This window comes from Rattus norvegicus, chromosome 7, assembly GCF_036323735.1.
Source record: "Rattus norvegicus strain BN/NHsdMcwi chromosome 7, GRCr8, whole genome shotgun sequence".
Lineage (NCBI taxonomy): Eukaryota > Metazoa > Chordata > Mammalia > Rodentia > Muridae > Rattus > Rattus norvegicus.
In genome coordinates this window covers 131,502,937-131,524,947 of record NC_086025.1, presented here as the reverse complement: position 1 = coordinate 131,524,947, position 22,011 = coordinate 131,502,937, and the positions used below count along the sequence as shown (strand labels likewise).

Here is a 22,011-nt window from a genome sequence, read left to right as displayed (position 1 = left end):
AAAACTCCCATACATAATACAGAAATAATAAAGAAAAACCTAAACATTCCCCATCTGGTGTTGCCACTCAACTCCTCCTTGCATCCATTTTCGCACTAATTCATTTGAAACGAATGTTTATGAAATGTCCACAGGGCTTAGGCCCTGTTTGAGGCATGAGATTTTGACCTTTACCCAATCACAATGGAAAATTGAAGTTACCTTCTGTTTTTAGGTATTTCCTTTCAACCCGTTGTCTGGTCTTTTCGACACAATGGCCTTCTTTCTCCATCTGACTTTGAGGAAGGGGCTAAGGTAAAAATCGAAGAAGAAGTCAACAGCTGTCCGGCGCACCTCAGCGGGGCGTGACCTCAGAGGAGCCGCCTCCAGAGCCTGCGCAGAGCCCATTTTACCTCTTGGTTCTTGAGACTGTAGATGATGGGGTTGACCATGGGGGTGAGCACTGTGTAGAGGACCGAGAAGGCCTTCCGGAGCAAGGGGGCCATGTGGTCTGTCGGGGCCACATAGACCACAATGAGAGTGCCGTAAAACACAGCAACCACGCTGAGGTGGGAGGAGCAAGTGGAGAAGGCTTTCTGTCTCCCGTGGCCTGAAGGTATTCTCAGCACAGCCCTCAGGATGAAGACATAGGATGTGACAATCAACAGGAAGGGGGTGAGCGTGAGGCAGCCGGAGATACTCACACCAGCCCCCCACATGACCCACACCTCTCCACAGAACAGCCTTACAACTGGAGCAAAGTCACAGAAGTAGTGATCAATCACCCTGGGGCCGGGACAGAGGGACAGAGGGGCTGCCAAGGCCAGAGTGAAGGCAGAGAAGAAGAAGCCACTGAACCAAGCACCCGTGGCTAGGCAGCCACAGTACCAGGTGCTCATGAGAACCGGGTAATGAAGGGGGTGACAAATGGCTAGGTAGCGGTCATACGACATGGCGGAGAGCATGAGACACTCCGCGGCAGCCAGCGAGGCAAACACATAGAACTGGGCGAGGCAGCTGACCAATGAGATGACGACCCCGCCTTCCAGGAAGCTCTGTAACAGCCGAGGCACGATGTTGGTTGTATAGCCAATCTCCAGCATGGAGAAATGGCAGAGGAAGAAGTACATGGGTGTGTGGAGGGTCCGACTGGAGACCACAGCAAGCACAAGGAGGATATTGCCACCAACCGTTGCCATATAGATGGCTAGAAAGAGGGCAAAGGGGAGGAAGCCCAGCTGTTTCAACCTCCCAAAGCCCACTAGGGTCAGCCAGGAGGTCTGGTTCCCACTCTCAGCACTCATGGAGATCTGAGCCCAGAAGAGAGGGAGACGGCCATTAGTGAGCAATAGTCTATTAGGGCCACACTCGATGACTGGCTTACTGTTTACAAATCTTAGCAAGTATTGGAGACAGGCTTTACGGTCTCCTTCTAGTTTAAGAGAGACCGATACCCAACAGTATACATGAGTTATTCAAGATCGCTCTGAGGGAATTATGGTTTGAGTCCATTTGCTTGGGTCTAAATCTCCTGCATAATACCCCGTTCCATAGTGCTTTTCCCTAAGCCTTGTCCTGGGGGATGGAAACGCGTGCGTGAGCAAACTTCGCAGCAGACAGCGATCTACCTGGTGATACCGGCTGGGTACCGGTAGGAGCCCCGCACTTTTCTGGAAGGATGTGAGTACTGAGATGACAGATGCAGCCTAGTTTGGAAGTCATGCATGTTTCCCCGGGGCAGCAACCCGTTTGGGACTTTCTAAGAAGGCCAGACTTGGTGGGGTGGGGAGACAGCTCGGTGGATTTGTTTCCTTCCCAGCATCCACATAGAAGAGAGGTGGATCTCTACACCGCTGTGATCCCAGCACCGGGAGGAGAGGATCTCTGGGCTGCTTGGCCACTAGTCTAGACCGGTCGAAGACCTCCAGGGTCAGGGAGAGACCCTGATTTCCAAAAAAGGTGGAACGTGATTGAGGAAGATCCCCAACATGTTTCCCTGTCTTCCACACACACGGGCACATGTGCACATACATATGTGTACACGCACACATGCACATGCACTTATGCGCGCGTGCGCACACACACACACACACGAAAGAAAGAGAAAATGAAAAAAAGAGAGAAAGAAAAACAAAGGAAGGAAGGAAGGGAAGGAAGAAAGGAAAGAAGGAAGGAAGGAAGACTTGGAAACCCAGAGAAACCATCTGAGTCATGTACTCCATGAGGTGCAGTTAGGTCCAGGTTCGTCTAGAACCTGCTCCTCTGGGAAGTTCTTTATTTTCCTGGACAAGTGTTTTAGTAAGGCTGGAGAAGGCTGTTTACAAACTTTGCTCAGCCTCTGGTCATTTGTCAGAATCTGAAGAGTTTATTTTTCTTATTTTTTTGATTCCCCTGTTTTATATTCCTCAGATTTAGCCCACTCGTCTGTGAGTTCTTTAGAGATCTCTGTCCTGGTGTCTTTTATTATACAAAACCCCAGTGTTTATCCTCTTATTGCATAACTAACACCAAATACAAGGCGGACTTTTGATGAGCTCCGGTGGGAGGAATAATAAGACACGGACTTATCTAGGTGAGATGCTGGCAAACAGCCGGGGGAAATTGTAGTCTGTAACAATCAATACTTGAGTCAGAGAGTAGGCAGTCATTTGAGAATAAGCATCACACTGTAGCCCAGGCTCGCCCAGAACTGGCCATGAGACTCAGGCTGGCACTGGATTTCTGTTGATTCTTTTGTCTTAGCTTCTCAAATGCTGGGATTACAGGCACCAGCCTCTACGCCTGGTAGAAAAAGGCATTTAAATGGGCGGTAAAGGACCTCTTCTGGGCTGGAGAGATGGCTCAGTGGTTAAGAGCACTGACTACTTCTAGAGGTCCTGAGTTCAAGTCCCAGCAACCACATGGTGGCTCACAACCATCTATGATGGGATCTGATGCCCTCTTCTGGTGTGTCTGAAGATAGCTACAGTGTGCTTATATATAATAAATAAATACATCTTTTTTTTTTTAAAGGGACCTCTCCTAATTAAGGAAATATTGGGATTCTGCCACTCAAAGTTAGAGATGGAACTAACATTGAAAATAGAGACAAAAGTCCAAGAGACAGACAGACAGAGATGGGGGGAGGAAACTAGCAACTCCGACTTGATATGGAGGCAATAGGTTTGAAGTTAAAGTCAGATGACAGCAAAGGCACATGACTTTTGTGTGCCTGCCCCTGTCCTGTCCTCTCTTTTGTGCTGTTGGCTTACGTCATGCATATACACATGCAAATCTCATGGGGGTAAAGAGACAGAGCACACAGGGCACTTTTCTATGTATCTGAACATATCTCTTATTTATATCTCTTATTTTAGCTTCTACATAGTAACAGCTTCTAAAGGATCCAGGAAGGGGCCTGAATAGGACACTTGATTTGCTAGAGAGTTTGAACAGACTAGTAAAATGAACCAACCAGAGAACTGATCACGAACTCCTCAAGTCTGTACCCTGGACTAATTAATGCTTTAGTTAGTGGTTCTCAACCTGTGGTTCAGGTCGAATGACCCCTTCACAGGGGTCGCCCAAGACCATCAGAAACCACAGATGTTTACATTACAATCCACAACAGGAGCAGAATTCCAGTTTGGAGATAGCAACCAAGATCATTTTTATGGTTGGGGAGTCACCACAACGTGAGGAACTGTGTTAAATGGTCTCAGTGTCTAGAAGGTTGTGAAACCCTGCTTTATTTAGATAGAAAAAGTTACCAGTGCCTTTGCCAACTAGTGAACGTTGGTGCTTGGTGAGATTATTTTATTTTTAATGTTGTTTTAAAAATCTTTATATACGTGCTTGATTATTTTGTATGTATGTATGTATGTATGTATGTATGTATGTATGTATGTATGCCTTGTGTGTGCATAATGCTCATTTAGGTCAGAAGGGTCATAGAATCCCCTTGGAACCCGAGCTATGGATTCTTGTGAAGCATTAGTGGGTGTTAGGAGTTGAAGCCAGTCTCTCTGCAAGAGCAACAGTTGCTCTCAGCCCTGAGTCTGTTTACAGATATACTGTTGCTGTTTTATTTGAGACTTCGTCTTGCTATGTAGCTCAGGATTGCCCAGAACTTATCTATAGTGCAAGCTAGACTTAGACTCATGGTCGTCCTGTCTCAGCCTCCCAAGTGCTGGGGTCACAAATGTGTGGCACTGTGTTCGCTGGGGAAATTCTTTTTCTTTTTCTTTCTTTTTCTTCTTCTTTTTTCTTTTTGATCTTTTGAGACAGAGTCTTACTTTGTAAATTAGGCTGGTCTGAAACTCATCATGTATACAGTCTGGCCTCAAACTCACAGAGATCCGTCTGCCTTTGCCTTCTGAATGCCACCATACCTGGCCCTCCTGGTGAAGTTCTTAAATATATATTTTATAGAATAGTTGTCTCTTAAAGAATCATTAAAGGGGTTGGGGATTTAGCTCAGTGGTATAGCACTTGCCTAGCAAGCTCAAGGCCCTGGGTTCGGTCCTCAGCTCCGAAAAAAGAAAGAAAGAAAGAAAGAAAGAAAGAAAGAATCATTAAGAGTCTGGGTGGTGGGGTTGGGGATTTAGCTCAGTGGTAGAGCGCTTGCCTAGCAAGTGCAAGGCCCTAGGTTCGGTCCCCAGCTCCGGAAAAAAAAAAAAGAGTCTGGGTGGTACACGCCTTGAATTCCAGCACTCAGGGGGCAGAGGCAGGAGGATCTCTCAGCTCAAGGCCAGCCTGGTCAGCTCCAGGACAGCCAAGGCTACACAAAGAAACTGTGCCTCAACCCCTCACCAAAGAATCCCTGAGAGGTTTGTAAGGCTTTCCAGGAGAAACCTTACATAATGTCATTTACTGAGACAATAATGAAGTAGGACAGAGAAAGCTCTACACATTAACTTTTAGGAAAGTTACATAGAAAATACGGAAGGTGTTTTAGACCCTGCATCTGTCCCATATTTTATCAATAACTTCAGTAGACATGACTAGCATGCAGGATTCATAAAGGATCAGATAACATGAAATAAAGGGACGACCAATATTACAGACAACAGAATTATACTCAAAGAAACCTTGCAATTTGAAACATGAAAAGGGAAGTGGGGGCTGGAGAGATGGCTCAGTGGTTAAGAGCACTGACTGCTCTTCCAGAGGTCCTGAGTTCAATCCCCAGCAACCACAAGGTGGCTCACAACCATCTGTAATGGGATTCAGTGCTCTCTGGTATGTCTGACAGTGTACTCACATACATAAAATAAATAAATTAATTAAAAAAAAGAAAGAAAAGGGAGGTGGCCGGAAGCATATTTAAAGGGGACACGTTCACCTCGGCAATGAGTTTGAACAAGTACAGGAAAGGTGAGAACGGATGCGTAAAGCGATGAGGATTTTGGGCTGGAGAGACGGCTCAGGAGTTGAGAGCAAAATCTTGCAGAGCCTGAGGTAGGCTCAGAGCACTCATGTCGAATGGCTCACAACTGCCTGGAAGTCCAGCTTCAAGGGACGGACACACACACACACACACACACACACACACACACAGAGAGAGAGAGAGAGAGAGAGAGAGAGAGAGAGAGAGAGAGAGAGAGGGTCTGTTTGTTGATATTATGATTTATGATGTGGGAAGGGTTAAATGTGAAGACTGTACGAAGGATGTAGAAATAATCAAAGAGGGAAGACCATAAAGACTGTCCTCAGCTGATCAAGGGGCTCGTCAGAACTGAGAGTAGACTTAAGTTTACACATGCTCAGATACAGACCAAGATCTCTACTCAGGGTGCAGTGGTAGAAGACTGAGCACCCTGACCCATGCTGGGAAAAACTACTGCTGTTTACAGACTTAGGTTTGAGGATGAAAATAAGGAGACACACGGAACACAGGGGCAGAGTGGAGGGGAAGGAGTCCCATCTCTGGCCTCCAGAAGTTGACACAGATAGTCCTCATCCACTGGACTCTCAGAGAGAAATACAGGGACTGAAGGCATGTGGCACACTCCCTTCTTTGTCTATTTTGGCTGGGTCTGAGCAGAGAGCACTACTGGACCAGAGGAACTCTAGATCTTCAGACTTAGTGATGGGGTGGGCTGACCTGTTCTTCATGCTCCGAGTCACTGCTGCTCTCCTGGTTGTCTGAATCCTGGGATTCACTTCTTCTGCCAGCAGATAACTCTCAGGGCTTCCTGCTTCTCTCTCATGAAGCCTCCACATCGCAGCCTTCCCCAGCCCCAGAGGGTTCACGGAAGACCGAGGTCCCTGTTCTGTATGTGCTGCTGCAGACACTGCTACTCTTTATAGAGCTGGGTGCCATCCCTCCTGTGTGAAGGCTGGAGAGGCGCCTTCTTGGAGCAGACATGGAGCCGGGTGCCAGCTGGAACAGTTGCTTCTGTGCCTTGGTTCTAGGGGATGCTTTAGCCCTCAAGGGACCGTTGCTTAGTGCCCTAACCAGCTGTGCCTGGGCTCTGGAAGGACCGGCAAGACGGGATGTCGAGACCAGTGAGATGGCTCACTAGGTAAGGCTGCTTGCCTCCAATATAAGTTTACTCCCCAGAGTCTACATGGTAGAGGAGAGAATGGATTCCCACAAGTGTTCTCTAACCTCCACACCAGTGCTGAGGCATGAACATCTACATACACACATACACAAACATGCATACATGCAAACATACACAGGCATATATACATGGAGGCACAGACAGACAGACAGACAGATAGATGGATAAAGAGATTTACACAGACCCAGACACAGACACACAGACACACAGACACACACACACACACACACACACACACACACACACACATGCACACACCCAGAGGCACATACAAACATACAGACACATATACACAGAGGCCCACATATATATGTATATGTGCATGGGTATGTGTATATAGATGTAGAGATGCATACACAGACACATACACACATAGGCACACATACAGACACATATACACACAGTAAATAGATTAAAAGGCTGCAATTAGAGCCAGTATGTATCAAATACTTTATGCCTCACAAGGCACACGTTAACTTGCTCAGTTTGTCAGTTCTCAGAATGAGCCTTACGAGGAACTGTGAAGTGTGCTCTGACTTTGCTCTTGCACTTCTGGCTTGGATCAGTATGGGTGTGCCCAGAATGGCTGTGTTAACAGTCTGGTGAGGGTCAGGATCTCAGTCGGGTTTGTTTCTGGTCAGGGAAGACAGTGGAGGAAATGACTACAGAATTCTGAGGACAACCTGCTCTGTTTAATTTGATAGATTAACATTAAAAGTAAACCAAGTCGGGTTTCTTCTAAATCACGGAGTCAACTGTACGTAGCTGAATGAGGTTTGTGAACAGGAAACCCAGTTCCTGTAGGACGGAGTCCCTGCCCGTGAGGAAGATCTGTATGAGGAGGAGGACGAGCCCTGCAGCTGGGTGCTGGGCTTCCTAATAACAGACGGGGACGCTCTCTTCCTGGAAGCGTGAGTATCTCACTTTGGCAGAGGGCAGAGTGCAGAGCTCTGGACGAGAAAAGGGTGACCAAAAGGAGGTTAACTAGCATATTTTCTCTAAGAATACAAAACAGAGATGGAGGCCTTGGCTTGTGCGAGTAGCCCGAGGCTGACACAGGTTAGGGTATTTTCTGCATAGGGAAGAACACTAGTGTTTATTGACATAGTTGATGATGATTGTGAGAAAAATATCCAACTTGTGCCTAAAAGTTTGTTTCATCTTAGCACATGTTCCGAAATGTTATATGGGAGTTTAAAGGATAAATGAGGGGCTGGGGATTTAGCTCAGTGGTAGAGCGCTTACCTAGGAAGCGCAAGGCCCTGGGTTCGGTCCTCAGCTCCGAAAAAAAGAACCAAAAAAAAAAAAAAATAAAGGATAAATGAAGGATCACTATGTTGTTTTAAACATTAAACTATGTTTTCCTATGAACACGTATTGTAACATTAATTAACCCAATAAGTATTTATGAAATTCTCATGACATTTCAGTTTTTTTCCCCACTACTATGGGCACAGAGCATAAAACAACACAAGATTTAGTAGAGTATGTATTGACGCTTTAATAATGGGGCCATCATTTTCTTATCACATGTCCTTTTTTCCCACTGAGATGCAGACCTCTTAATTATAGACACATGGTCCGGCTCAACTTCATTTGGTCAGCCTCTATTTCTCATCCCAACTCCTTGATAAAAGCCTCAGGAAAGGATGGAGAGAGTACACACACACACACACACACACACACACACACACACACACACCCTATATGTATGTATTAATCAATAGTATTAGTATAACTTATCTATCATCTGTCTTCTATCTATCTATCTATCTATCTATCTATCTATCTATCTATCTATAATCTATCATCTACTATATCTATCATCTATCTATCTATCTATCATCTATCTATCATCTACTATATCTATCATCTATCTATCTATCTATCATCTATCTATCATCTATATCTATCATCTATCTATCTATCATCTATCTATCTATCTATCTATAATCTGTCTATAATCTATCATCTATCATCTACTATATCTATCATCTTCTATCATCTATCTATCTATCTATCTATCTATCTATCTATCTATAATCTGTCTAAATATAATCTATCTATCATCTATCATCTACTATATCTATCATCTATCTATCTATCATCTATCTATCATCTACTATATCTATCTATCTATCTATCTATTTATCTATCTATCTATCTATCTATCTATCTATCTATCTATCTATCTATCATCTATTTGTACTAAAGCCAGAGAGCAAAATAACAATGCTAAATGTTCCTTTTACAGAACTGTCTAATAGAGACTTACTAAGACTGCCAGGAGGTGGTTATTATCATTATCTTCGGTTTATATGTGTCAGGAAGCTATATGTACGAGGTCAGGTCACGCCCATTATCCAGAACCATGCAGTTAGCAAATGATGGAGCCAGAGTTCACATCAGACGTCTCTGTTATGAGTTTGTTTTTAGATAATGGAGGCAGGTAAATAGAAGAGACTAAGGAGAAGATCCAAGCCATGACAGATTGCCCTGGAAAAGAAACCAGTCCATGGAAATACTCTTCAGACATGGGCTACCTCCGGATTCTCAGCACCATAGGAGACATGCAGATGAGCAGTATCACAGAGACCTGACTTGTCTCCAGGAGGTTGATTGCCCACATGCTATCCTGGAAAAATGCTACAAGGGCAGGTAGTCCAACGAAGGTCTCAGTCAGTCATCAACAGGCTCAATCTAGTACCCTTATCGTAAGTCACTGTGAGATGCACTTCCTGGTGAGCTCTGGAAGACACCCTAGCCACAAAATGAGCCTTCAGGAGGCCGAGTGGACTGTCACCTAAACTCAGAACGTGGTTGGGAGATATGAAGTAAAAATGAAGTATTGGTGCAGAATAATCGATAGCCCTAAGTCATCTTTTATGAAGAGAGTTAGATAGCCAGGGTCAATATCTGTTAATGCTAGACTCAGATCACGGTTAAAAAGCATGCGTCAGGAGTCCTAGAAAAACTCGAAGCCAACAACCGCGGCAGTGGGAGGGGGCGTCTCTGATTCTTTCACCTGCTCTTGGGACCCTTTTCCTCCTACCGGGTGGCCTCATCCAGCTCTGACAGGAAGGAGTGTGCTTAGTCTTACTGCAACTTGTCATGCTGTGTTCGGTTGATATCCCTGGGAGGCCTGCTCTTTTCTGAAAGGAAAATGGAGGAGTGGATCTGGGGAAGAAGGGAGGTGGGGCAGGGGGACTGGGAGGAATGGAGAGAAGAAAAACTGTGCTTGGGATATATTGTATGAGAGAAGAGTACATTTAAAAAAACAAATAAAAATGAAAATAAAAAAAATCTGTGCCAAGTTAAAAAACTAGCACATGCAAGTCGAAACAATTATTTTGAAGTAGAGTCCCTTGCAGGATTTTAAGTGTATATTTTCTATACAGGTACAGTTAGCTTATATACAATGTGAATTCTGATGTCTCAGTTATCATTATTTTTTATGAGCATTTTTCCCCTTAAGATTTATTTATTTTATGTATACATTGTCACTATCTTCAGACACACCAGAAGAGGGCATCGGATCCCATTACAGATGGTTGTGAGCCACCATATGGTTGCTGGGATTTGAACTCAGGACCTCTGGAAGAGCAGTCAGCGCTCTTAACCACTGAGCCACCTCTCCAGCCCTATTATGAGCATTTTAAAATTCCAATTTCATTATGTAGATGTGGCCCAATTGGCATAGCTTTCCCTTAAAGCTGTTAAGTCGAGGAGATTAAACCATATTATATTTTAATCTTCTACGAAATGAGGAGGGATCATGTTCCTGATATTATCTATTTCTTTTCAGTAGAAGACAATGCATTTTGGAATGATTTATTCACAAAATTAATATTTTTGAATTCTACAACATGCTAGTCATTACTGGATATTTGAGGTATAAGACTTACCTGGAGATTCACTATGGCGCAGTATGCACTAGTATAACTTAATAATATAGCTTGCCCCCCCAAAGAACTACAGGGTTCACTGAGATCATAGAAAAAGTAGTAGGTGACTTCAGTAGAGTACATGCAGTCTGAGCTAGAATTTGAGGGCAATGAGTTCAATTCCCATCTGTAATGGGATCCGATGCCCTCTTCTGGGGTGTCTGAAGACAGCTATAGAGCACTCATATCAATCAATCAATCAATCAATCAATCAATCAATCTTTAAAAAAAAGTTTAAAAGGACTGCAATTTCCACCTGTGAGAGAGTGTTGGCTCTCGTAGCAACTCTCCTGATATGAATGACTGCAAACGCACAAAAGACATGGAACATCTGCTCTCGGCTGAGGAGAGGCATGGCAGACGGTTTCAGTGCCCCCGAGAAGAAGGGACTAACCAGACAAGCATTGCCGTCAGGTCCAGTGTCTGCCGGACGTACTTTCTAGAACTGGGAGGTGGGAGGAATGAAGCGTGGTGGTCTTGCCACACTGAGGAGGCAGAGAACAGAGTTTGGGAAGACGGGGACTGTTTGAATTTGTAGGGCAGAAGAAGAGGTATATTCAGAGAGAAATCTGGAAACCTGTATAAGGGAACTCGTGAAACATTGTAACTTAACTACTGAAACTTGTAGAGGGGGGGGGATATATCTGAATTCTAGCCAACAGGAGTGGAGAAATTTCATTGGAAACTGAAAGCCATCCATAAATGTTTCAGACAGTCCACAGGGATAAATTATTCTATGAGAAAAATGGTCTAGTTTTTTTTAATGAATTAATGAATGAGTGAAGTTTTCTTTTTACAGAACTTCATTGTAACCTCTGGTTGGCTTGGAACTTGCTGTGGAGACCAGGCTAGCTTCTAGGTCACAGAGATCTGCCCGATTCTCCCTCTTGAGTGCTGGGATTGAAGGTGTACACCATCAAAGATGTGTTATAATGAGACTTAAAAAGATTAAGCTAAATTTCAATATGCGTTATATTCAAACTCAATTTATTAACTAGTTACTAGCTATTAATGCAATGCCAGAACTCTTCCTCTCCTCAAAGTCTAGACATTCAACAACACAACATCCATTCTATACAGCACTCAGCAAAATGATTAGTGCCAAGAGACAGATAGGTGCCTATGACCACCAACGGGAGGATTAGAACAAGAGGATCAGAAAGATGGTAGACAGGTTCCACAGACCGCTTCCTCCATTTCAATGCAGATTTAACATTACATTATGTAGCCCATAATTTTATAATTATGTAACCCAATTTCCATTGTGAGAAATCGAAGCAGAACAGGTCTGTGTGCCTTGCATTAGTTGAAGCCATTAGAGTCTATTAGGAAATTTGTAGCATTGTCTTACCTGTGCCCTTCAACTCCTGACTTCTTCCTGGGAAGGGAAAGTGGTGAAGTGTAGACCAACATTCTCATCCAAGAATGCTGCACTGACCTGCCTTATATTTTGAGTGATTTAAACGCTGACAGGAATGGGGGCGGGGTAAGTACAGATGGCTGAAAACACACACAATCCACGCACCATGAACCATACACCCAAACCAAGGTCCAGGATCACATTTGCAGTACTAGAAACGGACACCTGATGTCTAAGTTAGGGATTCTATTGCTGTGAAGAGACACCGTGACCACAGCAACTCTTATAGAGGAAAGCTAATTGGGGCTGGCTTCTAGTTCAGAGGTTTAGTCCATTGTCATCATGGCAGGGAGCATGGAAGGACACAGGCAGACATGGTGCTGAGAGTTCTACATCCGAAGGCAGAGGAAGAGAGAGCAACACTGGGCTTGACTTGAGCATCTGAAACCTCAAAGCCCACCCCCACTGACATACTTCCTCCAAGGCCACGCCCACTCCAACGAGGACACACCCACTCCAACAAGGACATACCCCCTGATAGTGCCAACCCCCTATGGGCTTATGGGGGTCATTTTCATTCAGACTACCACACTTGAAGCAATCCCTGGCCAGTGTTTCCTACAGTGAAATGCTCTATCCTTGAGTTACAAGCTCTGTACTACAGCTGTCTCCGGTGAAAGAGGAGCTGCACTATCACAGATATGAGGATGCATCTGAATAGCAATCAACAAACCTTTTAAATTAGGAGAGTGCATGTACAAACCCAGAAGAGAGGTTTCCACAGAAAGAGCTTGAAAGTGTCCAGATTTTTCAGTTGGGATGCACGGAGAAAGTCTTGTCTATGTGGAACCAGACATCCAAGACTGGGATGGTATTTGTTTTTCTTTTTTAAGATTTATTTGTTTATTATATATAAGTACACTGTAGCTGTCTTCTGACACACAAGAAGAGGGCATATAAGATCTCTTTTTCTTTTTCTTTTTTCTTTTTTTTCGGAGCTGGGGACCGAACCCAGGGCCTTGCGCTTGCTAGGCAAGCGCTCTACCACTGAGCTAAATCCCCAACCCCCTCTTCTTTCTTTTTCTTTTTCTTTTTCTTTTTCTTTTTCTTTTTCTTTGTCTTTTTTCTTTTTTTCGGAGCTGGGGACCGAACCCAGGGCAGGGCATCAGATCTCATTACCGATGGTTGTGAGCCACCACGTGGTTGCTGGGATTTGAACTCAGAACCTCTGGAAGAGCACTCAGTGCTCTTAACCACTGAGCCATTCTTCCAGCCTGGTATTTGTTTTTCAAATAGTGAAGTCCTAATGGAACAGTAACCTGGGGAGACTGTCTTAATTACTATTCTACTGCTGTGATAAAGCACTATGACTTAAAACAATTCGAGAAGGGAAAGATTATTACATATTACAGTTTGTAGTCCATCGTCCGGGGAGTCAAGACAGGAACCTGCAGGCAGGAACTGTAGCAGAGGCCATGGAGGCACATTGATTACAAGCTTGCTCTTCCTGGCTTGCTCAGCTTGCTTCTTTAGGTCATCCAGGATCACATGCCTAGGGAATGGCGCCACCCACGGTGGGCTGAGCCTTCCCACATCAATAATCAATCAAGACAGTATCCCATGGTCTTGTCCAGTAGCTGATCTTATGGCAGTATCTTCCCAATTAAGATTTCCTCTTCTGGGGTTGGGGATTTAGCTCAGCGGTAGAGCGCTTGCCTAGCAAGCGCAAGGCCCTGGGTCCGGTCCCCAGCTCCGAAAAAAAGAAAAAAAATGATTTTCTCTTCCAAGAAGACACGTGTCTTCCTGGATTCGTGTCAAAAACCAACTTCCACAGAGACGGAGAAGTATGGCTGAATTAGAAGGAACAAGTTAAACATTCGGAAACTGGTTGTAAAGAAGGGGTAATATATGCACAAGTGTGCAGGACAACCTGGATATAGAATTAAGCACTAAGAGTTAACGCGTCATTTAACCAAACACTGGAAATCAAACGTCTTTGCGGTAAATGTTCAGGCCAATAAATAGAACACAGCCAGACCTCCAGAAGGTTCCTTTCTGTGTCTCACTAAAAAAATGTGTTGTGAGTGTCCTGTCTGCGTGAACGTCTCCAACATCTGCATGGGCTGCAGATGCCAAAGAGAGATCAGATCCCTCAGGTGTAGAGTTACAGACAGGTGTGAGCCACCATCCCTGTTGGAGTAAGGACTTGAACCCAGGGCCACCGGAAGAGCAGACGATTCTCTTAACTGCGGAGCTATCTCCAGCCCTCAGAAGGTTCCTTTCTAACTACAAGCCTCTCTATTCCCAGATGTAACCACTGTTCTCACTTTTGTGCTTAGCGTTTGCATTCTGGTGCCTTATTTGTGTGTTTGGGGAATATTTACAGCTCATACCTCGACAACTCGATCTGTAGATCTTTGAAGGACCTTCGGGGGATTTTGATGTTTCTCTTTGTGGTTCAAGGCTTCGTGCCTACCAGACAAATGTTGCATTACCAGCTGCATCCCCAGCCCAGAGAGGAAACTTTAGATAAAGCTTCTCTTACATTCTACTTTCTCGGCCTGGAGTTTCCTTGACTGAATACAGTTACGAAAATGTGAACTTGAGATTTGATCAGGAACAAGACAATGGCCATATATTATGTAATTCGTGAGTTCATCCAATGGCAAGTGTCTTTTTTGGTACTCTCCCCCCACCCATGGAAGCCGAATGAACAGAAAACACTTACTTACCATCTTTAATGACAATCTGACTATGTACAAGAAATCCCTAAACATTGGAATTTGTAATATCATGTGACTCATACAGCATTTTATACATAGCTGAGGTGGCTGTATGGAATGCTTATTAGCAAAAAAGTTTTTGTTCTCTGTATTAACTTATCAATGACTGAAAACGGAAAGAGGAAACATCTTATTCATATTAATCATAATAAGAGGCAAATGGTGCTGGAGAGATGGTTCAGTGTTTAAGAGCACTGGCTGCTCTTCCAGAGGTCCTGAGTTCAAATCCCCGCAACCACATGGTGGCTCACAACCATCTGTAATGGGATCCGATGCCCTCTTCTGGTGTGTCTGAGGGCAGCAACAGTGTACTTACATATAATAAATAAATCTTTAAAAAATGGCACATGTTTAAGTAAGATTAAATTTATTAAAAACACCATATCTATGTGAAAAGTACCGTGAAGCATCACTAAAGTACATAAAATACATACGAAGGGAAATATATATGTTTTGAGATTAAATATTTGATGTCAGGATGTACTGGCTGCTTTTGTGTGTCAACTTGACACAAGCTGGAGTTATCACAGAGCAAGGAGCCTCCCTTGAGGAAATGCCTCCATGAGATCCAGCTGGAAGGCATTTTCTCAATGAGTGATGAAGGGGAAGGGCCCACTGTGGGTGCCATCCCTGGGCTTGTAGCCCTGGGTTCTATAAGAGAGCAAGCTGGGCAAGCCAGGGGGAGCAAGCCAGTAAGTAACATCCCTCCATGGCCTCTGCATCAGCTCCTGCTTCCTGACCTGCTTGAGTTCCAGTCCTGACTTCCTTTGGTGATGAACAGCAATGTGGAAGTGTAAGCTGAATAAACCCTTTCCTCCCCGACTTGCTTCTTGGTCATGAAATTTGTGCAGGAATAGAAACCCTGACACAGGATATAAAGTTTTTATGCTGGCCTGGTAGCATACACTTGTAATTCCAGTATTCAGAAGGCAGAGGCAGGAGGATCATGAATTCAAGGATAGCCTGGGTTATATATAGAATTACAGGGTAGCCTGGGCTATATAAGACCCTATCTTCAAACCAAACCAAACCAAACCAAACCAAAACCAAACCAAAACCAAAACCAAACCAAAACAAAATCAAAACAAAACAATGCAAATAGCATAATCTTATAGGTCAAGTTCAAGATTTTGTCTCATTCTCTGCCTGGTATAATTTTCCTGATTTAGGAAATGAAGTGAAACAAGAAGTGAAACAAGTAAGAAGCAATGATGATTTTAATGTGGCCTTCAGGGGGTCACTCCAAGTAGCAACCCCGGCCTCTCATCCAGGACTTTCAAACTGGGGTGTCAGAGGGTAAATCATGCTGAAGCAGAAGACGGACTCAGTTTCCGGAAGTCCCGAGAAATCCAGAAAAGTGTGTGGCAAATACCTCCTCACCATTTGATTTGGATCTCAGCGTGAAGGATCCTCAGGAACACCCCCTTCCCCCTGACCCCTGCACGGGAGAATCAGACAGAAAGCTACACTTCCGCCTTCCCGTTTCTTCCTCTTTCAGTTCCGTGGCGATTGTTCCATCTCCAGGAACTGACATCTTCCGCTGAACGTTTGCAGTTGTTCCCATTCGCTCTCGGTCCTCAGGTGGCCCCGCCCTTATAAACAAATGCTTCCTCTTGCCTGGGGCCCACTTGGCTTCTTTTCTGGACTTAGCTGTGATTCCTGGACCTTATATTGCTTTTTATTGCTTATAGAGAAGGGCAGAGATATGATCATATTACCAGCAAGCGGATGTGAGATACGATCACATTACCGTAGGCAAGCGGATGAACCCGGAGGTGTGGAAAGCTCCTGTGGTCTAAGACTGTGGACCTCCACTTCCCTCCGTCACAGATACTCATTCTGCCCAGGGCCAGAGGCAGTTTATGCAGACACCACTACTGGGAAGACTTCATCGGACTTAACTTTTCTTATGTGTTCCTCTCCTGTATGGCTCATGGGCCTCCTCCCATTCCCACTCAGTTTGCATGTGACTTGCTCAGTGTGACAGAATTCCCATTCTTGTCCCAAACCTTCCCAGTCCTGGGTAGGATATGAGAGATCCGCAGAGGCAACACATTTGCTGAATTTCTGAGCCCGAATCTCTTCCCATTCAGGAGTTTCTGTTCATCCACCTTGGGTTTCCACATCCTCCGCACGAGTTTCAGTCACACTGTGCTATACGCTGGTTACCCTGAGCAGAGCAGGCGGGGTTAAACAGAGAAGAGCGCCTTTGTCTCTGAAGACTTACAGATAATAGCCAGTGGGAAGACTTCCAGTTTTTAAGTCTTAGGTGGCTTGGATAGGATGGAGACCTCGGGAGAAGTAAAAAATCAGGCTTATGAAATGAGCATAGGTAGGTAGGAAGGCAAAGATGACCAAGACCACGAATGTAGCGTTCCATGACAGCAAATTACAGTAATCACTTGGTACTAGTACCCAGCCTTGACTTGCTTAGAGGAGATGACTATTACAGTTTACCCACGACCCCTTTCCTGTCTGTGGCCAACCTTGGGGCTATCAAGAACTACTTATCCAAAAACAATGTTACTATGAAATTGCCTTGCATTGACACAATGTCTTAATAACACCAAGAAGCATCTCCTGGCAGTGGCGACTAGGGGCAGGGAGCTTGGCAATTTCTTATAGGACAGCTAGATATTTTCACACAAAGCTTTTCCCATTATCTATCTTCCTCCATAGGAAGTCTTGACATCCAAGCTGTATTTGGCTCTCATGCCAAATGTCACCGTGTCCCATCCCTTTCTCCGAGGCTCTCAGCTATGAGCTGCCGTATCAAGGGGCTTCCCTGGACTTTGTCCCATGGTTAGGTAGGCCAGACAAACGCCACCTTTGGTCCTAGGATATGATAAATCCCTTTCCACATTCTGTATGTGTTTCGGGGTAGAAATGGAGTTGGCTGTGGTCAACTGTGTTTTCCAATCACCTCACTTGTGCTGTCCTGAAGCCTCCTTTGTTCCTAAGGTTAGGGACATCCTGCTTCCTAGAAGCAGCCCTGAAAGAAACAAAGGTTTACCAAAACTGAGCGAGAAGCTGGATCATTGTAGAACTATATGGGCAGAAAACAATACTTGGTATTGACTGGATACAGGAGGTGGGGAGGGTGGCAGGATGGAGGGAAGTTGGCAGGCTCGGCGTTTCTATCTTGGCAGAAACTTCTCGTCATCATCATCTTCCTAGAGAGAAGGCCTGGTGCCAGGGGGCCAGAGGCCTTCTTCATAAATAAAAGCAGGTGAAGTGAGTGGGATCCACATTCAAGGTCTGGGAGCAGGCAAAATGATGCGTTTTGTTCCTCTGTTCCTGGCGTGTATTTCGCTGCCTGCCTTTCAAGCCACAGAGTTTACAAAATGTGAGGTGTCCCACGCCATTGAAGACATGGATGGCTATCAAGGCATCAGCTTGCTTGAATGTGAGTTTATACTACTTCCTTGCTTCCTCTCATTCCCAACTTTCCCTCCTCCTCCTCCTCCTCCTCCTCCTCCTCCTCCTCCTCCTCCTCCTCCTCCTCCTCCTCCTCCTCCTCCTCCTCCTCCTCCGAGTCCTCGTGGTCTCATAGCTCTTCTTGTTCTGTCTTGATCTCTTCTATTCAACTAGTTCTCCTGCCCTTCCTGTCTCCCATTGTCTGGCCTTTCTCACTTCACCAAGATGCTCTGGACTTTACCACCTTTGGAGATTGGTTGGGAAGCCTCCCCCCTGCTCCAAATTAGTTTCTCAATCGTGCCTCTCTGAGACATCTCTGAGAAAGTTCTTCCTTCTGTCTCCCTCAGGGACCTGTGTTTTATTCCACACCAGTGGCTATGACTCACAAGCTATGGTCAAGAACAATGGCAGCACAGAGTACGGACTCTTCCAGATCAGTAACAGAAATTGGTGCAAGAGTAGCGAGTTCCCCAAGTCAGAGAACATCTGTGACATCTCCTGTGACAGTGAGTACCCTCTTTCATCATGTTCTTCTGTATCCCCACACCTGCCTCTGAGTCTTCCAAAGCAGCAGGAGTGCTGGGTACCGTGTGACTTGAGATGGCGGTGCTTAGTAAGAAACTGGTCATGATCTCCGCATGCCCAGAGAGTCCCCTAAGGCTCGGGGAAGGGTAGTTCAAGACACTTGTGAGTCTTGAAGTCTGATACGCTGTATTTTCAGGGTGTGATGAAGCTGTCGATTTCTTGAGGGGTGTCCTAGGGAAGGGGATGAAGTCCCCACCAAAGGGAAGCATTACTAGATTGGCCATTTCATATAGAAAGTCTCTAGGCCAAGCCTTCAGCTCAGAACCAGTCCCCCTGACCGTGGGAGTAGTGGAGCCAGCCCGCTGAGCTGTATTTCTTAGCTGTCTTGTTCCTTCCTACACTCCGCTAGAGTTCCTGGATGATGAGCTTGCGGATGACATAGTATGTGCCAAGAAGATCGTGGCTATCAAAGGGATCGACTACTGGTGAGTCATTGCCTCTGCTCTCCTCTGGAGGGCGCTAGCACTTCCCTTTCTAGGCCTTTGACGGAGTCTCCAAAACAAAATCCATCTAGAGTCCGAAAGGTCTATATTTAAAATGCTCTTCTGTGTCATTCTTGTGTGACAACTTTCCCGATACAGAATTCCCTGTTGGAAGGCTGACTTTCAGAACTCTCTTTCCTGGGCCAGTTCTCAGCCTTAAAGCACTTGGTGTGGTTCCACATCTTTTCTAGATCTGAACTTTATTGATTTTATCATTATTATTGTTTTGTTTTTTTAAAGAAGATTTTATTAATTTATTGTACTATGTGCGTACACTGTCACTGTCTTCAGACACACCAGAAAAGGACATTGGATCCCATTACAGGTGGTTGTGAGCCACCATGTGGTTGCTGGGAGTTGAACCCCAGCACTTAACCACTGAGCCATCTCTCCAGACCTTATTTTGATTTTCTGAGAGGGTGTGTGTGTGTGTGTGTGTGTGTGTGTGTGTGTGTGTGTGTAGCACTGGCTATCTTGGATCTAGCTCTGTAGACCAGGCTGGCCTCAAACTCACAGAGATCTGCTTACTTATGCCTTCACAGATTAAAGTCATGCACCACCACCACTAGCCCTATATTATTATTATTATTATTATTATTATTATTATTATTATTATTATTTTATTAATAGTGAGCTCCATTCCACTGAGGAGCCCTTGCCATCGACCTCAGAATGTCTGTATTTCTTCTCTACAATCTTTCAGCTCACACTGAGGATGAACCTAAATGGAGTTTTATGCTAGACATTGTTAATCAACTGCAACATGAGAGAAAGTGTGTGTGTGTGTGTGTGTGTGTGTGTGTCTGTGTGAGTGTGTAATAACTGAGCAAAACACACGGATAAACATGTATGAAACCGTCATAATGGAACCCGCTATTTGGCATAGTCAAGTTAAAAAGAAAATTCCAGCCAGTCCATTCGTTTTGTCCATTTCTCCGTGATCAGGAAGGCTCACAAGCCCATGTGCTCTGAGAAGCTGGAACAGTGGCGCTGTGAGAAGCCGGGAGCTCCTGCCCTTGTTGTCCCTGCCCTGAATTCAGAAACACCTGTTCCCTAAGGCTACCTCAGTTTGGCTCTTTCTATCGTGAAGATGATCTGTCTCTGAGCCTTGTATCCTGTAGTGACACCATCGGACTCTAGAGGACTTTTATTCAACAGGCGTGTGACTGGCACACTGGACTGCAAACCCTTGCTTAGTGACGGCAAGGGTCTTGATGGTGGTTTTACTAATGCAAGAGAACCCTCCCCTGTCCCAAATAAAGGGCCCAATTTGATGTCTCTGTTGCTGTTTTCTTTCTATAGGGAAAGGGTGGAATACGGGCGGAGGAAGCTCCGCCCACTACAGAAGGAAGAGCGTGAACTTACCACAAGGACACGAACAACATTTTCTGTGTCACTTTATCGGTCATCTAGTAACCACAGGAGGTCCAAAGTTGTTAAAAGGGTTCATCCGGGGGCTGGGGATTTAGCTCAGTGGTAGAGCGCTTACCTAGGAAGCGCAAGGCCCTGGGTTCGGTCCCCAGCTCCGAAAAAAAGAACCAAAAAAAAAAAAAAAAAAAAAAGGGTTCATCCTATGAAGACCAGTAGGAGAGACAATATAGATAGGTGTAATACAGGGGGCAGCGCTATAAGACTAATGAGAGGCTAGAAATACATTCTGCACACGCTTAGATTTTTTAAAAATGTATTTATTTTTACACTCCTGATTTTATTCCCCTCCCGGTCCACCCTTCGACTGTTACACATCCCATACCTCCTCTCTGAGCACCCCCCAACCCCCGCTCCATGAAGATGTCCTCCCCCCGTCCCCCCCAATAGATCTCTAAACTCCCTGGGGCCTCCAGTCTCTTGAGGGTTAGGTGCATCTTCTCTGACTAAACCCAGACCTGGGAGTCCTCTGCTGTACATGTGTTGGAGGCCTCATCTCAACTGGTGTATGCTGCCTGGTTGGTGATCTCAGGGATCCAGGTTAATTGAGACTGCTGGTCCTTCTACAGGGCTGCCCTCCTCCTCAGCTTCCTCCAGCTTTTCCCTAATTCAACCAGAGGGGTCAGCAGCTTCTGTTCATTGGTTCAATGCACATGTCTGCATTTGACTCTTTCAGCTGCTTCTTGGGTCATTTGGAGGGCAGTCATGATAGGTCCCTTTTTGTGAGTGCCCCATAGCCTCAGTAATGGTGTCAGGTCTTGGGGTCTCCCTTTGAAGTGGATCCCACTTTGAGCCTGTCTCTGGACACATGCTTAATTTTTTAAAGGGCTCATTTATTTTTTATATTATGCGCCTTGGTAGTTTGCCTGCATGTATATCTGTGAGGGCATCAGGTGCCCTGGACCTGGAGTTACAGACAGGTATGGTTGCTGGGAATTGAACCTGGGTCCTCTGGAATAGTGTTTTAAACCGCTGAGCCATCTCTCTAGCCCAGTCCTGCCTATTCTTAAGGGGAAAGATAAGTTGCATTTCAGAGAAATGGAAAACCGAGACCAAGAAAGCATTCATGGGCAGGGGGATTAGCTTGGTGGATAAGGTGTCAGGCAAGCAAGTATGAGGACCCCGGTTCGAACCTAAGCACTGATATGAAAAACTGGGCATGCACGTGTGGTGTGTGCTTGTGGTTTCAGTTCATTCAGGAGGATGCCCAGGGTTTGATGGCCTGTCGGTCTAGCCTAATCTGTGAGCCCCAGGTCCAAGTTTACAGACTCTGTCTCAAAAACAATGAAGTTGGCTCCTGAGAAATGAAACCTCAGGTTACCCTGGCTTCCACACTCACATGCACACATGTATAACTGACAAAAACACACATGTACCTATATCTCAGCTCCCACAGAGGATGGGAGTTGTGGCTTTTCTTTCCTTTATTTTTTTTTTAAGATTTATTTATTTATTACATATGAGTACACTATAGCTGTCTTTAGA

The 22,011-nt window shown here is 45.0% G+C and overlaps 2 protein-coding genes across 4 annotated transcripts; one reads left to right on the top strand and one right to left on the bottom strand.

Annotated features, from left to right (window-relative positions):
- Nucleotides 1-350: 350 nt before the first annotated feature.
- Nucleotides 351-1,283, bottom strand: Or11m3 (olfactory receptor family 11 subfamily M member 3). Its single transcript, NM_001000425.1, has one exon. The coding sequence runs from the start codon at nt 1,281-1,283 to the stop codon at nt 351-353; it is 933 nt and encodes a 310-aa protein (NP_001000425.1).
- A 2,957-nt stretch (nt 1,284-4,240) lies between these two features.
- Nucleotides 4,241-20,376, top strand: Lalba (lactalbumin, alpha). Of its 3 annotated transcripts, none has more exons than XM_063262984.1 (5): nt 4,241-7,438; nt 17,764-18,020; nt 18,379-18,537; nt 18,966-19,041; nt 20,044-20,376. In XM_063262984.1, the coding sequence occupies exons 2-5, from the start codon at nt 17,888-17,890 to the stop codon at nt 20,153-20,155; spliced, it is 480 nt and encodes a 159-aa protein (XP_063119054.1). In that variant the 5' UTR covers nt 4,241-7,438; nt 17,764-17,887; the 3' UTR covers nt 20,156-20,376.
- Nucleotides 20,377-22,011: the final 1,635 nt, after the last annotated feature.